General features: G+C 41.7%; 1 protein-coding gene across 3 annotated transcripts in view; it reads right to left on the reverse strand.

Annotated features, from left to right (window-relative positions):
* Window positions 1–10,043: 10,043 nt before the first annotated feature.
* The window catches only part of TRPC4 (transient receptor potential cation channel subfamily C member 4), a 162,619-nt gene continuing 158,198 nt past the window's right edge, over window positions 10,044–14,464 (reverse strand). For all 3 annotated transcript variants that reach the window (XM_075420745.1, XM_075420763.1, XM_075420753.1), the window contains one exon: window positions 10,044–12,628. In XM_075420745.1, the coding sequence (XP_075276860.1) occupies window positions 11,912–12,628 (717 nt within the window). In that variant the 3' untranslated portion in view covers window positions 10,044–11,911. The remainder of the gene's footprint in view (window positions 12,629–14,464) is intronic.

A 14,464-nucleotide genomic window follows, 5' to 3' on the forward strand; every position in this document is an offset into this window, starting at 1 on the left:
TCGTAGCCCTCCGTTGGACTCTCTCCAGCAGCTCTTCATCTTTCTTGAACTGGGGAGCCCAGAGCTGGACAGAGTACTCCATATGGGGCCTCACTAGGGCAGTGTAGAGGGGAAGGAGAACCTCCCTCGTCCTGCTGGCCACACTCCTCCTAATGCATCCTAGGATCCCATTAGCTTTCTTGGCAGCCAGGGCACACTGCTGGCTCATGGTTAACCTGTCGTCCACCAGGACAACCAGGTCCCTCTCCACAGAGCTGCTCTCCAGCAGATCCACCCTGAGCCTGTACTGATGCATGGGGTTTTTCCTCCCCAGGTGCAGGATCCTGCATTTGGCTTTGTTGAACCTCATCAGGTTCCTCTCTGCCCAACTTTCCAGCCTGTCCAGGTCACGCTGAATGGCAGCACAGCCTTCTGGTGTATCTACCACACCTCCCAGTTTGGTGTCATCAGCAAACTTGCTGAGGGTACATTCTAAATCTTCATCCAGGTCGTTGATGAAGAAGTTAAACAAGACTGGGCCCAGTACTGACCCCTGAGGGACACCACTTGTTACCGGCGTCCAACTAGACTCAGCGCCGCTGATGACAACACTCTGAGTTCTGCCATTCAGCCAGTTCTCAGTCCACCTCACCGACCACTCATCCAGCCCACACTTCCTGAGCTTCCCTAGGAGAATGTTATGGGAGACTGTGTCGAAAGCCTTGCTGAAGTCTAGTTAGACAACATCCACGGCTCCCCCCTCATCTACCCAGCCAGTCATGTCATCATAGAAAGCTATCAGATTGGTCAGGCATGATTTCCCCTTGGTGAATTCATGCTGACTACTCCTGATAACCTTCTTTTCTTCCACTTGTTTGACGATGGCCTCCAGGATAAGCTGCTCCATCACCTTTCCCGGGATGGAGGTGAGGCTGACCGGTCTGTAGTTCCCTGGGTCCTCCTTCTTGCCCTTTTTGAAGACTGGAGTGACATTGGCCTTTCTCCAGTCCTCGGGCACCTCTCCTGTCCTCCAGGACCTCTCAAAGATGATGGAGAGTGGTTCAGCAATGACATCCGCCAGCTCCCTCAGCACTCGTGGGTGCATTCCTTCGGGGGCCATGGATTTGTGGGCGTCCAGATCGCTTAAGCGATCCCTCACACAGTCCTCCTCGACCAAGGGAAAGTCGCCCTCTCTGTGGGCTTCTTCTCTTACCTCTGGGGCCTATGATTCTCTGAATGCAGCAAAAGCTAGTCACCAAAATCTCTTCCTGGATTTGTTTTTTCAAAAGCAAAGTCAAACCAATAATATAATGCTGCAAATATCAGCTCCATCTATCTCACAGAATATTAGACATCAGTCCCCTGAATTTGTTCAAGGCAGAAAGAAGGACAAAGGATAAATTATTTTAAGCCACAAGCTACCTGGTATCTTTTTTTTGCTATGGGATTCAAATGAATGCTCAGCATCTGATATATTTGTGTTCCTAGGGACTTAGTGGGTGGGGCTAGCAGGCTTCCAGAAATACTAGTGGGTTCAAGTTCATGATGGAGATGCTACTGCTGAAGTCACAGCAGCCACTCAGAGGCTGCCTTTTCTTTGCAGGTGAAGAACCCTCTGAAGCCTGGGCTAAGGTGAAGCTTCAAGTCCATCGTGCCGGAGGGACACAAACTCTTGGCAAGCCAGACATTTTCCCAGCTAAGTCTGCGTTATACTTAGCCCTTCACAGCAGAACAGGTTAATGTTGAGAAAACTCCAGTAGTCTTGGGGGAGACCTAGCTACTTTCTGATGATGACACCATGATAAAGTCCCATCAGAAACAGCGTGTTGTAGCTGGAACGAATGTCAAATCCACCAGACTATTTTGTATTAATAAGCATCTTTCTTAGGCTCTCCTGTTAGACTTGTTTTATTTTACTTTTTTTTTTTTTTTTGACACAGAAGAAATGGAGAAACAGTTACGGGTGCTTAGCTGGGGTTTGGAACATCTAGGCTTCTTTTATAGTATATATTTCACCTATGAGTGGGAAGCTTCCTCCAGGCCACCTAAGTTCCTTGAGATACGGACAATCATTTTGTAGATGTACACCTCAGAGAGAGCAAGAACTGGAATCTGTTCTTCTGAGCTGAGTGTCACTTAAAACAGATCTACCAATATTTTAGAAAGAGGATGAGTCCTCATCTAGGAGTCTAAGCCAGAGCGAAACACCTCCTTCCCCTTTGCCTCTTCAGTTTTCCCCAGAGTAGCTGATAGACTTGATACTCAGAGGTTTTCTTTCTAATCCTCAAAAATTGTGAAGGAGGCTTGAGTGCTAAACAAAGAGATAGGAAAGTATCTACATTTTTTTAATAGAAAGGCCTAAGTCTGCTTCCAGGTATAGCAGTGAGTATTTAATTTTCAGTATTTATTTAGCAAGGTCATAGTACAATAAAGTTATGTTAGCTTCTCCTCTGTTGTGATTGTTTCAAGAAATTCTGTGAAAAGAGATAGTCTAGGCATTAGGAAGCATGATTGGGTATTATAAATATATGCTTGTTCACTGCCTTGATGCCAAATCAAAAGAACGTCCTAAACACGTCCAAGTCATTTACTGGAAAAATACAAAGATCACAAGGTCACGATTAGCAAACAAAACATGATTAAGAGCAGAAAATGCACTACTGAAATACAAGCTATTCCCAGAGAGTGGAAGGATAGATCATTTCTGGGAAACAGCTGAACAGTGAAAAATTTGTTTCATAGCCAATAAACAAAGTATGAAACAAAAAAGAGTAGGTTATTTCAATTAATGTTTTAGAATGCATTTGTATTTAAAAAGATTAAAAAAAGAAACAAATATCAGTTAGGAGATTTTCCTGCATATGGTGAGAATACTTCAGTCATCTTCATGTTCACTTCCTCCTTCCATTAACAAAAATGATTCTATCTGAAAGCATCAGTATGAACCTCAGATAGGAAGGCATAAAACACAAAATAGGCCGCAAGCTGGAAATCAGAATGATGAAATATGACACTAAATCGTCACTACTTCTCATCATTTATAACCAGATATCCCTATTGTGTGAGTAGGTGTATTGGACTAAAAGTCTAAACCAAACTGTACTGGAGGTAAATTCCAACTGCAGTTTCAGCTGAATGTGGTTTTCTTCACTCTCAGCTTAAGGTTTTAGACTAGACTTCAATATTTGTAGTGTCTGTTTAATGCGTCACGATCCAAAGTCAGCTGAAAAAAAGTCGTGTAGTATGATGACCCCCTGACACAAAAAGTGTGTTTTTGGTGTTCTGCCTCATGCTTAACACTGACAAATGATTAAAAATACTGTTTTGAGTCACACAACATGTGAGATAAAGAACAGATTAATCAAGTTGAAAGATTGATTGCATTTTTTTGTGATATATGAAGAGTGAATAGACTAGTTCCGAAGTTGTGTGTAATTAAATGACTTGACTGGGTGAACATTGAGGACACAGGAGGGAAAGAAAGTATGCAAAAAGATTATGACATGTGAGAACAGGGAAAAGAATGGTGGAAGAGTAAGAGATATTCAAGAACTAAATTTAGAAAGATGGAGAGTCAAGAGTAAACAAAGATGGAAACACAAGGGAAGAGAATTTGGAATACCAGAGAGAAGCCTGGAAAAGAAAGAATCAAGATGAACACAGGGAGAGGTATGTAAGTTGTTCATCCGCGTCATTTACTGATTGAATTGATTTCAAAAAACCACTGACAGAATGATATTGCGTGATTCCTGAAGGAGGTGCTGAGGACATGACTTCATGTGCTGTGTTTTCCCCATAAATTCTGTCCGCTACAGGTCTTCCCACTCAGATGGTGTGGGAATGGAGGTATAGCCCTCCTATTCATACCATGCAGCTCAGCCTTGCCTCAAACTGCAGTAGCTGCAGATATAAATATTTCCAATAGGCAGCAGTCTTGGTCTGTAGATGCAACAGTAATACATAGGAATATTGTTGTCATTTACTTCTAAAATTTCCAGCAGATCTATTATCTTAAGCAGACGTAGAGGGAGGATTTATTCCATCTTGCTCTGCAATGTACCTATCTCTGGTATGAATCATTATCTCTGTTTAATGGGATAGTCACTCTTGTCTGAAGTATAAGAGTGTGAGCTAAATAAAGTCTTTCTTCAAATTTTATTCATTCTCTGTTTTTCAAACTGATAAATAAACAGGCCGGAGAGGAAAATAAGCCAAAATAAAGCTTGAAATGTTGCTCCTAGTCTGAAGAATCACTTTGACACAGTCAGGAGATAACATAAGTCAATGTTATTATGCCTTTTTTGACACTGAGGACAGTGTCACAGAAGATCAGTAAGCAAATCCCAGATGAGATTTCAGAATTTGGCTAATGCAAATACTTCAAATGCGATTTTAATACTGTCTTTATGTAGAAAATTGATTTCCCAGGGAACTAGTTTCTTACTAAAACTTTTGTATTTTGCAATACTAACAGCTAGTTTCAGGTTTGTACTTGCTTTCACTTGGTCTTTCATCGTTTACTTATCCTGACCGTGCTGGACAAATCTTGGCTCAATATCATACATCTGGTTCTCTCTTCATCAGCTCCAGGGTGTGAGTGTGTGGGAATATTTAAGGTTTCAGAGGTTATTCGTGTTCAGCAGAAATAGAAAACAAACAAACAAACAAAGAAGTAGCTCTTTCCCCACCATACATGGTCCTTAAAGAATAAACTTTTTCAGTATTCATTTCTCTGGGGAAATTCATGCCAGATTTGGGTTTGAGTGTGACTTTCTAAAAGTCTGGATGTTTGGACTGATGTTTTGGGTTGGCCTGTTTTACACAGAAGTCTGTTGCTTAAATACTGAAATATGGATTATTCTCTCTGCTTTTCTAACATATATTGTGTGTTTCTATTTTTTATATTGTTGTGGTTATTCTTCAGACAGGATTGTTATATGACTAAAAATCCTACCCATTGGGCCTCTCTCCTAAAAGCAAATCATTAGTGCAGACTCTTAAAACCAGCAGAGTACATTTCTGTGAGGATGAAATCCTGATGCTTCCTCCATGTGGGTCTGATTTCAGATCAGACCCATGTAATTCAAGGACCATAAATTCATTTGTGAAATGGTCAGGGAGTTTTATGTCTTGGGAAGTGACAATCCTGTGAAAATAAAATCAGTAGAACCAGTCCTCAGATGAGGTCTCCCTTAATGGTTTCCTAATTTACAATCTCTCATTTAATGAAATTCTTGTTAATAATTAAATACAAAGTCTGGGTGTCTTGAAAGCAAACTAAAGAAGCAACTGTATCATTTAAAAAATGGATGATGAAAAAACAAAATCTTTTATTTTACTGAAGTAAAGTGGAGGGAAATAAGGATACTAATAAATACTACACTAAGACTAATTTATAAAAATTTATCTATTTCAATTTTCCTTTTTCTGCTTACTTCTTTTTCTTGGGGTAGAACTGGAATCAGTTAAATTTGTCATGGAGAAAGATCATTCATGCTTTGGTAGCTGATTATGGGTATTCACTTTTGTAATATGGCTGAATGATATCTCTCAGTACCACATGTAACTTATCCAAACAAAACTATTTCTAGAATTCCCTAGTAAACTATCCTGTAATCCTATGGACACAAGGTACCAGGTTATAATACAGTTCACGCAACATAAAATATTGCACTATTGGGTCTTACTGTCTACTTTTAGAAACATAGCGGAAAAGTGCTACCTGTCTGTCTTAAACGGGGAAGCAACACATTGCCTGTAAAAACCAATCATCAGATAAGGAAGATGGGTGGAAGAAAAAGGAATGAAAATTATTGCAGAAATGAGAATTTGTGTAGGACTTCATGAGTTTCTCTGAATGTCTATGAACACTTACTGTATGTATTTTAAGACATACTTGCCACTTCCAGAAAATGGCGATGTACGCATCTCCCATCTTGTCAATTGCATTATGTATACTAAAAACATTAGTGTCGTAGTTTAGCCTGGCTGGATGCCAGGTGCCCACTAAAGACGTTCTATCACTCCCCTCCTCAACTAGACAAAAATATAATGAAAGTCTCATGGGTCGACATAAGGAGAGGGAGAGATCACTCACCAATTACCATCATGGGCAAAAGAGACTTGACCTGGAAAAAAAGAACTTCATCTATTGCCAATCAAATGGGAGCAGGATAACGAGAAGAAAAACCAAATCTTGAAAACACCTTCCCCCCATCCCTCCCTTCTTCCCAGGCTGAACTTCACTCCTGAATTCTCTACCTCCTCCCCCTCAGCAGTGCAGGGGGACAGGGAATGGGGGCTGTGGTCAGTTCATCACACATTGTCTCTGCTGTTTCTTCCTCCTCAGGGGGACAACTCCTCGCACTCTTCCCCTGCTCCAACGTGAGGTCCCTCCCATGGGAGACACAGTCCTCCACAAACTTCTCCAACATGGGTCCTTCCCACGAGCTGCAGTTCTTCACAAATTGCTGCAGTGTGGATCCCTTCCACAGGGTGCAGTCCTTCAGGAACAGGCTGCTCCAGGGTGGGTCCCCCGCGAGGTCACAAGTCCTGCCAGCAAACCTGTTCCAGTATGGGCTCCTCTCTCCACATGTCCACAGGTCCTGCCAGAAGCCTGCTCCAGCATGGGCTCTCCACGGGGTCACAGCCTTTTTCAGGCATACCTCTGCTGTGGTGTGGGATCCTCCATGGGCTGCAGGTGGATATCTGCTCCACCGTGGACCTCCATGGGTTGTGCAGGAACAGCTTGGTCTTCTCCAGGGGCTGCAGGGGAATCTCACCTCCCTCTTCTTCTTCACTGACCTTGATGTCTGCAGAGTTGTTTCTTTCACATATTCTCACTCCTCTATCCCCTGAAGGTTCTCACCCTCCCCCCCCTTCTTACATGTGTTTTCACAGAGGCACTACCACTATTGTTAATGGGCTTGGTCTTAGTCAGCGTCGGGTCTGTCTTGGAGCCAGCTGGCACTGGCTCTGTCAGACATGGGGGAAGCTTCTAGCAGCTTCTCACAGGAGCCACCCCTCTAGCCCCCCTGCTACCAAAACCTTGCCATGAAAACCCAGTACAATTAGCCATTAACCAGATGCTCAGTCTTTCTGCAAGCTCCAATTTCACGTCTTGAACACTGTCTCTGTCCTATTGCAAGCACATCTCTGATACTTTTAAAATGCAGTAGTGAGTTTATTGCCTTAAAGAAACTGCATTATCAACAAGCTCATCATCAATTGTGTTATCAAAGAAGAATGGTAAGAGAAAAGATACTGAAGAATCACCATGTGGAACCGGTATTCATTTCATCTATCAGGTATTGCAAGCTAGGTTTCTAGACATAGCTATCTAAACTCCCTCTAAAATGTACAAAGGAGGTAAGGATCTCTGTCAAAGACAATTAATCTGATACTAAGGACAGTGTTTGAAATGGAAAAATGCACTGGCCTCTGAATGTAAATGGAAAACAGGCAAATTTTAGAGCAGGTTTAGAACTGAGGATTTCCGCTTCCCAGGGGTAAATGCATAGGTTTGCTATTATTACACTTACTATTATTACTATTACTACTACTACTGCAATCACTCCCACTACTGTTAACTTTGCCATTTCTACTGTTTTTGTGAGGTTGCCCTACTCACTAAAGCTGTTGGTATCTCTTAAGGGACTTTAAAAAGAAGGTGGATTGTGGTCTTGTCCAACTTGTACCTCTGTATTCCCAGAAGAAAACATGATATCAAATGTTTTAAACAGTATTCAAAAGTTCATTGCCTCATCACAATCCTTAAGCGTGATCTGCTTCTTTTCTCTTTCGTGCTACTTCCCAGAATCCGATTAAATGTTCCACTGAGATTTACAGACCAAATGGGATGTTATAGCCTGCAGTACATATACAGTAGAATTTGAGCAGAACTTGTAATTATTCCTTTGTATCTTTTGTCTACGCTTTATTCCTGTGAAGAAGCTATGCAAAAACCCTCCTCCTGAAAGGGTGGTCCAAGGATTCTGTTAAGGAAGACATTCTTGTTTCAAACATTCTGTTGGGAGAACTTTTTGGTGCCCAAATACCAGAAATGTTGTCACCTTCTACAGCTCTCAACAGTTATAGCTGTGATGAAGATATATGCTCTCTTGGAACTAGACACTACTTATTCACAGAAAAACTCAGATTAGGAAAGTCATAGAACTTCTCATTAAATCCTGACCTATCAAAAAAAAAAAAAAAAAAAGTGCCGTGTGCAAGTGCCTCATACAAACTGTATGTGTGAGGTGTTTGGCACATACCGGTCTCAATCTGTGGACCAACTAAACAAGATTAAAAACACCTGCAGAGCCATGGTTCCTCCCTGAGAGGCATCCACCCATCTTGCTCTCTGGTGGTATTGTGTCACATACAGGTAGCACAGTGACCTGCAGCCACCTCACAGGGTCCTGCACTCTGAGCCCTCTGATGCAGGCTCTCAACTTTGCAATACCATTGAAGGCCAGCAAAACATTCAGACTCATAGGCAGCTTTTGCAGTTTTGTTTTGAAGGTATAGCATGCAGTCCTTGCATCACTGACCTCTGAATGTGAATCAGCACGTAGTCCAGGGAGAGGGAAGTCAAACCAACCTTGATAAAGATACCTACTTCCACAGGTTTTGGCTTGGACCTGCTGTGCTTGGGAGGACTGGATTGTAAGAATTTGACCTGGCTGCTGCCCAGCTATACCAGGCTAGAAGAGTCCTTCTGTGCTGTCTGCACTCTCTCTCTTTCTCCAGCAGCTGATGAAAACAAAAAGGGCACTTCTGTCCTTACCAAAAAAAAAAAAAAAAAAAAAAAGTATTAATGTAAAAAATGTTTTCTGAACATTGGGATTAAAACTTTTTGCATTTAGACAATTTTCTAACTTCTAGAAACATTCCGTGATTTTAAGCTCTGCTTCAGAAGACTGTCTTTTTTAGGGGTTTACAATCTATTTTTTTGTATTCTTATATTAATGCTAATATAGGCTGCGGGCAGGGGTGGATAGGTTTGAACCTTTTATTTCTCAAGAGGGGAAAGTATGCTCAGCTTTGGAAAGCTTAATAATGCCTCTGCTGTGGCATTACAAACCTTGTTCTGTGCACCTCTAAATCTTTCTTGGCACAGATGTCATCTTGGAGGCATCCAACGAGAAGGGGGCTGGGGGGTGTTGGCTGCCTGCAAAGCAGTAAAGGTTCACCACCATTTCAAGTTTGGACATATTTTGGCTTCTTATCATTTTTCACAGAATGAGGTGCTTATTTGCCATTAAATTTAAATGGAATGAGGTCAGGTCCTCATTGGTGTCAGGCGTTTATGACTAAGAATCACTTAAAAATGGAGCAAATACTGATGTGAAGCATGTTTTTTTTAATAGACCTTCATTTCAATATTTGGCTGTGAAAGAAAGAAAAAAGACATCAGAAGACTGACCACCTATTGCTATGCAACACAGTGTCACGGCCCCATGACTAAGTATCTTGCCCACCTGTGCTGTCATTGCTGTTCTGTCTTGTATCTACTCCAAGACTTAGACTGACTAGCAGCACAGTGGGGTCGTGATGTGACAGCATGGCTGCTGTTTCAGATTAACTGTCCTGTGTTTTTGCCATGTTGGGAACTTCATACACGAGAGAAACAGGCTCTTACGATGGCAGAATAATATGCAGAGCTCTTAGACCTGTGGCGGTTAACTTGCTCTGATAATGGCGCTGGTGGCATTATAAATACCCTGCCGAGGCACAGTTTGTCTGGAATGAAAACACATGGCTGGAATGCATTGAAAGCTCTTTGGAGCAAGGACTATTTGTTTTGAATTTGGCTAGTGACAGGGTAGTAAGCTTAGGACTCCAAGGTGTTACAAACCATAATGGAGAATTAGAAAGTGAAATCAGTGGTGGAGAAGGACTGTTAACTGGGATATAGAGAACTGTGTGACAACATGTGGCACACTGGCTTTATGTCATTTTATCACAAATGTTACAGTAGAAAAGAGAATGCTCTAGAAGAATTGATCTAGTAAAAATGATATGAAGGTATTCCACCATTATTATTATTATTTATTTCTTGTTATGTTTGTAATAATTCAGGTGCTTTCCAAACAGAAAAGCTACAGACCCTGCCCCAAGGAGCTCACAATCTAAACGTGGACGAGAAGAGAGACGTGAAGGAGAGGGGGTCCACAGTGAAGTCAAGAGGCCAAGATGGAAATCAACCATATCTTAGCAATCAAATGTGGGTTGAATGCATTGTTGCAAAGCTATACAATCTATTTTCCAATTGCTGCTCCTATTTTCCATTTTGATTCACCTAATTCACTCCTGGGTTCTATGGCAGAGATAGATGTGCAGGAAGGAAGCTTTCAATACGTGAGTTCAGAGAGAGTAGCACATGTGCAAAGTAGAGCTGTAAAACTCACCTAAAAGTATAGAGATGAGAGGGGTTTGTCTGGATTTTCAAAACTCAGTTCAGTAACAGGATAGTTTAGATCCAGAATGGTATGACTTTAGGTCAGGTCCTACAAGGTGGGAGTTACATGTGATGGATTCCATGTCGAATGTAAGTGTACTTTATGCATCTGGAGGTTCCTTTACACAGGCTAATATGAACTACAAAATCTATCACGGCAGGGCTAGGGAAGTTAAGAATGAAATAACCACACTGATGTGGTATATTCATATGTTTCCAAGGGAGGAGGATGGTGCTGAGAGTTTGAGGGTGGTCATTCTTAGGTCAGTTATAAATTTACATTTTTAATAATGTAGGACACCAGTCACCGATTAAAAAGAAACAGACTGTTTAATTTTAAAAATACTGTTTTTGACTAAGACAATAAGTCACTCATCAGTTATGAAAAATACTATTAAGTTTTCTTTACACATTTAAATGTCGAAGTATTTTTTTATAAAACCTCCAATCAGGTTCCCCCAAACTCTGAAACTGTCAAAGAAACTCTCTTAAGGCTTGTCTTTAAAAAGTTCTCAAAAATTGCCATATTTTTCCAAGTACTCAGGGGATCATTGCATGTTTGTTTATTCCTGAAGTATCTTTCTCTTAGCAAATATGAGTGTATTGTGAAGGCAAAAGCTAATAAGCAGTTGAATATTAAAGTGCATAGGTTGTCCTCGTTTGGAAAAATGAATGATTAAAGAAGCAGTAGCTGTTGTGATCACAGATTTCCAGGGAGTAGTACATCATCAGCTTTTAGCAAGCCACACATATTTCTTTTAGTATAAGAAACAATTCTGCACAGTCTCCAAATCCTGCAAATGTATTTCTAACGATGGTATCAGGATGGTGATAATCCTCTTCCTGGGAGGGAAAAGCTGTAATTAAATAACCAAATAGACTGATCTTTCATTACTTACAGGTATTCATATTCCTTCAATAAATTAAAGAATATACTTTATCTTTTCATTCTGTATAGTTTTTGAAACAAATGAATTTTCCAGCAATTTAAACAAATGATTCTAATAGCTTGACATGAATTATGCACAGGAGCCGCTTATGATTACTATGGTGCCAGAATCTTTGAAGAACCTACAAAGTTAAAGAAAGGCTTACAAGTTTCTTAAGCTACTTCTTATTTGCATAGAAAAATATTTATCATAGGAGTCAACTACCATATGAGAGAAATTGCATTTGTTGTAATTGAAAAAGATAGCTAAAAAGTTTCTGTGGGTTATTGCAACAGTACAAGAATACAAGATGCTTCCATTTATTAAAAAATGTAAAACAAATTGTGAAAGCTAAAGCAGGCTACAAAACAGAGGGTCCCCGTATTATCTTTCTCTTCACTACTATGTTACAAGATCATGTGACACAGTTGAGTACTATAAAGTGTAATTCTGCATTTGCTAATATAATTCTTAAAACATTCCCCCCCCCAAAAGCACTATGCAAAATATATATATTTGTAAATGCTTCCTCTTGTAAGCATCACAACCTTGTTACAACATAATCACCCTGATCAATTGTTTCTTGTTTCCCATCACAGTCAATGCTAAAGTCCAAGTCCTTGTCCACCTGAACCTGTGGTGTGGGTGGTTCTGAGTTCTGTAACTCCATTTTCTCTGCTTCTAAAGCACAAATACTTCCATCTTCCTGTGAATCCAAAGAGTCACTGTTATACTGTGACTCAGCTAACACGCATTTCTCATCAGGACTTTGGATGTTTAATTCACAGTTCATGGTCAGTTCTCCCTCTACCAGTTCATCAGATTTCTCACATTGTTCTTCTGCCTGTCGACGGGAAACTTCTTCAGAAACGGTGTATATTTTATTTGTACTCTGCTCCCCAGAGTTTGCTTTTGATCGTCTGTGAAATAACCCAAAATTTTTTATGTCTGTTACAAAATTCACACGCTTTTGTTTCTCGTTAGTGGACTCTGACACCATCATTGCTGAGCCGTTGCTCACATTATGTGCTTCAGAGGCAATAGTGGCTGATCTTGGGTGAATCATCGTTGTTATGTCAAAAAGGCTGAAGGTCTTTTTCTTTCCTTTCTTGTTTCCTTCACTGTCGCTATTTTCTTCATTTTCTGACAGAGAGGCAGAGTCTTTGTTCACCTTTGCAGTCTGCAAATTAGACAGCTTGCTTCCTTTTAACAAACCCAGGACTTCAAAACGAAAGCTGGAAATATCTTGTTTTAACTCCTAAAAATTAGGAAGAAAGATGAAACATCAGAGCATGAAAACTAATTTGACTTTTCCTCTTGTAATTAAAAAAAGAAAAAAGAAAAGGCTTATGCTAGGGATCAGTAATAAACTTCAGCAGCTCAATAATACCTGGCATTTTCAAGGTCCTTTGCAGACTGTCTAATGACTCTTCCAGGTGAAACAGAAAAGCAATCAGCAGTTTTAACAGAGGAAACTTCAGAGGAAATGTTCCCTAGCCTAGACTACTCATAGTAGTGACAGTGACACTGGCAGTGACATAGAATCACAGAATCACAGAATGGTAGGGGTTGGAAGGGACCTCTGTGGGTCATCTAGTCCAACCCCCCTGCCGAAGCAGGGTCACCTACAGCAGGCTGCACAGGATCTTGTCCAGGCGGGTCTTGAGTATCTCCAGAGAAGGAGAATCCACAACCTCCCTGGGCAGCCTCTTCCAGTGCTCCGTCACCCTCAGGGTGAAGAAGTTCTTCCTCATGTTCAGACGGAACTTCCTATGCTTCAGTTTGTGCCCATTGCCCCTTGTCCTGTCACTGGGCACCACTGAAAAGAGTTTGGCCCCGTCCTCCTGACACCCACCCTTCAGATATTTGTAGGCATTTATAAAGTCCCCTCTCAGCCTTCTCTTCTTCAGGCTGAACTAGCCCAGCTCCCTCAGCCTTTCCTCATAGGAGAGATGCTCCAGTCCCCTCACCATCCTTGTAGCCTTCCGCTGGACTCTCTCCAGTAGCTCCTCATCTTTCTTGAACAGGCGAGTCCAGATCTGGACACACCAGTGACAGTGGTGGAGGAAGGAGGATGGACAACCTGAAGACCTACAGTCAACCTGCTAGACAATATTATCCCATCATAACAACAGCATTTTTGATCAGCTATTAACACCATCACTTACACACACGGGGACACAGGCACACACGAGGCATACACATGTATGCATGCTGCCCTGTGAGTAGCAGTGGAAGTAGGACGTTGTGCATTTCCACTACATGTTTGGCAGCTAACAGCTAAGTCAGAGATAATCACTGCAGGCTGCTTTCAGCCAGCGCAACCTCTGTCTCTTAAAGGCCCATCTCAGGAGGTCCCTATTTATCTTCATTTTCTCTAAAGGGTTCATCACAGAATCATAGAATAATTTGGGTCAATTAAAATTATCGAGTCCAACTGTTAACCTAACACTGCTAAGTTCACCACTAAACCATGTCCCTAAGCACCATGTCTACACGTCTTTTAAATACCTCCACGGATAGTAACTGAACCACTTCCCTGGGCAGTCTGTTCCAACGCCTGACCACTCCTTCAGTAAAGAAATTTTTCCTAATATCCAATCTAAACCTCCCCTGACGCAACTTGAGGCCATTACCTCTCGTCCTATTGCCTGTTACCTGGGAGAAGAGACCAACACCTGCCTCACTACAACCTCCTTTCAGGCAGTTGTAGAGAGCAATAAGGTCTCCTCTCAGCCTCCTCTTCTCCAGACTAAACAGCCCCAGCTCCCTCAGCCGCTCCTCGTAAGACTTGTTCTCTAGACCTCTCACCAGCCTCATTGCCCTTCTCTGGACACGCTCCAGCACCTCAGTGTCCTTTTTGTAGTGAGGGGCCCAAAACTGAACACAGTACTCCAGGTGCGGCCTCACCAGTGCCAAGTACAGGGGCACGATCACCTCCCTACTCCTGCTGGCCACACTATTCCTGATACAAGCCAGGATGCCGTTGGCCTTCTTGGCCACCTGGGCACACTGCTGGCTCATGTTCAGCTGGCTGTCGACCAGCATCCCAACGTCCTTTTCTGCCAGGCAGCTTTCCAGCCACTTCTCCCCA

This window comes from Opisthocomus hoazin, chromosome 1 (genome assembly GCF_030867145.1).
Source record: "Opisthocomus hoazin isolate bOpiHoa1 chromosome 1, bOpiHoa1.hap1, whole genome shotgun sequence".
NCBI lineage: Eukaryota > Metazoa > Chordata > Aves > Opisthocomiformes > Opisthocomidae > Opisthocomus > Opisthocomus hoazin.